Genomic DNA, 1,568 nt, shown 5'->3' on the forward strand with positions numbered 1-1,568 from the left:
AATTGGTGTCGGTTCCTTGAAACCAAGCTTGTAAATTGCTTTCATCAGCAAAGGATGAAGCCTCAACTCATTCCATGCATAAAATTCAGTTTCATCAAAGTCTTCTTCCCCAACATCATCATCATCATCCTTCACATCAGTATCTAGACCTAAAAGAAAATATAGCAGTAAGATGAATATGCCTCCAAAACCTTCATTCATCACAACATTGCATAAACATCCCACATTTCAGGAATCCGTATCCACATACATACTAAAGTACATATGCTGATACGTATAAATAAAATAGCAACTACTAGTATCTGGCTTTCTCATCTTAAATTATTCATTCACAGGGCATTAACATAAAGACATCATATTTCAGGAACCTCCAAACACTTATGCACATACACACACAAACATATATACAGAAAATTTAAAACTTAGAATATATATATAATAAACAAATAACTATAAGTATCAGGATTTCTCATCTTCAACTATTCACAACGCATAGACATAAACGTCTCGAATTTCAGGAGTCTACATACACACTTGCCGTTTCATGAACTATATAATTACTACAAAAGTATGAACAAGTATTTACCAGCACATGGATTTCTCATCATTAATTATCACCTTGCATCGACATAGTGAGGATTTATCATCTTCAACTATTAACATTTTACATAAACATAAAGATGTTTCACATTTCAGGGACCTAAAGCACGTAAACATAAATGAATTTGTATCATTGGCAATTTAGAATCAAACAAGTAAGTAACTACCAGTATCTGGCTTCTCAACATTCTGGTTTTCGGTAACCGCTTCCTCCTCCTTTTCCTCCTCCTTCTTCTTATCCTTCTTTGTCTTCTTTTTCTTCTTCTTCTTCTTCTTGTCATTTTTCTTTTCCTTCTTCACTTCAACCTCACCGCTACCACCGCCGCCGCCACCGCCAACTCCATCATCTCCTTCCTCTTCTTCCTTCTTCTTCTTCTCTTCTATCACATTCTCGTCGAGTTTATGCTTCTTCTTCTGGTTCTTCTTCTCGTTAATTTGAGGTTCAGGAATGGAAAAACCGTAATCAGCCTCGTCGATCTCCTCGAGCGAGAGGAAACCTCCTTCGAGCTCGTTGGAGCCAGTAGCGAGCATAGCAAAGGGATCGTTTTCGTTATTGTTATCATCTTCGTCATTGTTTCGTGGAAACGAAGGGTTCCAAGGCAGCGAGTTAAGTCGGTCGAGTTGGGGGTCACTCGCCAACGCGGCGGCGCGCTTTCTCTTCAGCTTTCTCTGGCGAGACTGAGAGGAAGTAGTACTTGCTGTAGCTGCTTCCATGGCGAACACGGAAAAACCCGAACCGTGATACCGCTTTCGAAGTTTGCCTTTTTACGCCTTAATTTGGGCCAAGGCCCAGCTCAGTAAATAATATTTCAAATTTGACACATTACTAGCCCGAGACCACAACAATTCAACAAGCTTAGTCCAAGTCCAATTAAAAAAAAAAGGAAAGCAATGTTACGGTGTACTATATCCGAGAGTAAAGGATAAATAGATTCTTGACCGTTTGATCTACATATAATTTAAGTCTT

At 38.8% G+C, this 1,568-nt stretch overlaps 1 protein-coding gene across 1 annotated transcript in view; it reads right to left on the reverse strand.

The window, feature by feature from the left end:
• The window catches only part of LOC107624846 (DEAD-box ATP-dependent RNA helicase 13), a gene marked incomplete in the record, with an annotated part of 6,885 nt that extends 5,533 nt beyond the window's left edge, over nt 1-1,352 (reverse strand). The window contains 2 exon segments of the mRNA XM_016327307.2: nt 1-149; nt 768-1,352. Coding sequence (XP_016182793.1) covers nt 1-149; nt 768-1,314 — 696 coding nt within the window.

The sequence above is a fragment of the Arachis ipaensis genome, chromosome B02 (genome assembly GCF_000816755.2).
Source record: "Arachis ipaensis cultivar K30076 chromosome B02, Araip1.1, whole genome shotgun sequence".
NCBI lineage: Eukaryota > Viridiplantae > Streptophyta > Magnoliopsida > Fabales > Fabaceae > Arachis > Arachis ipaensis.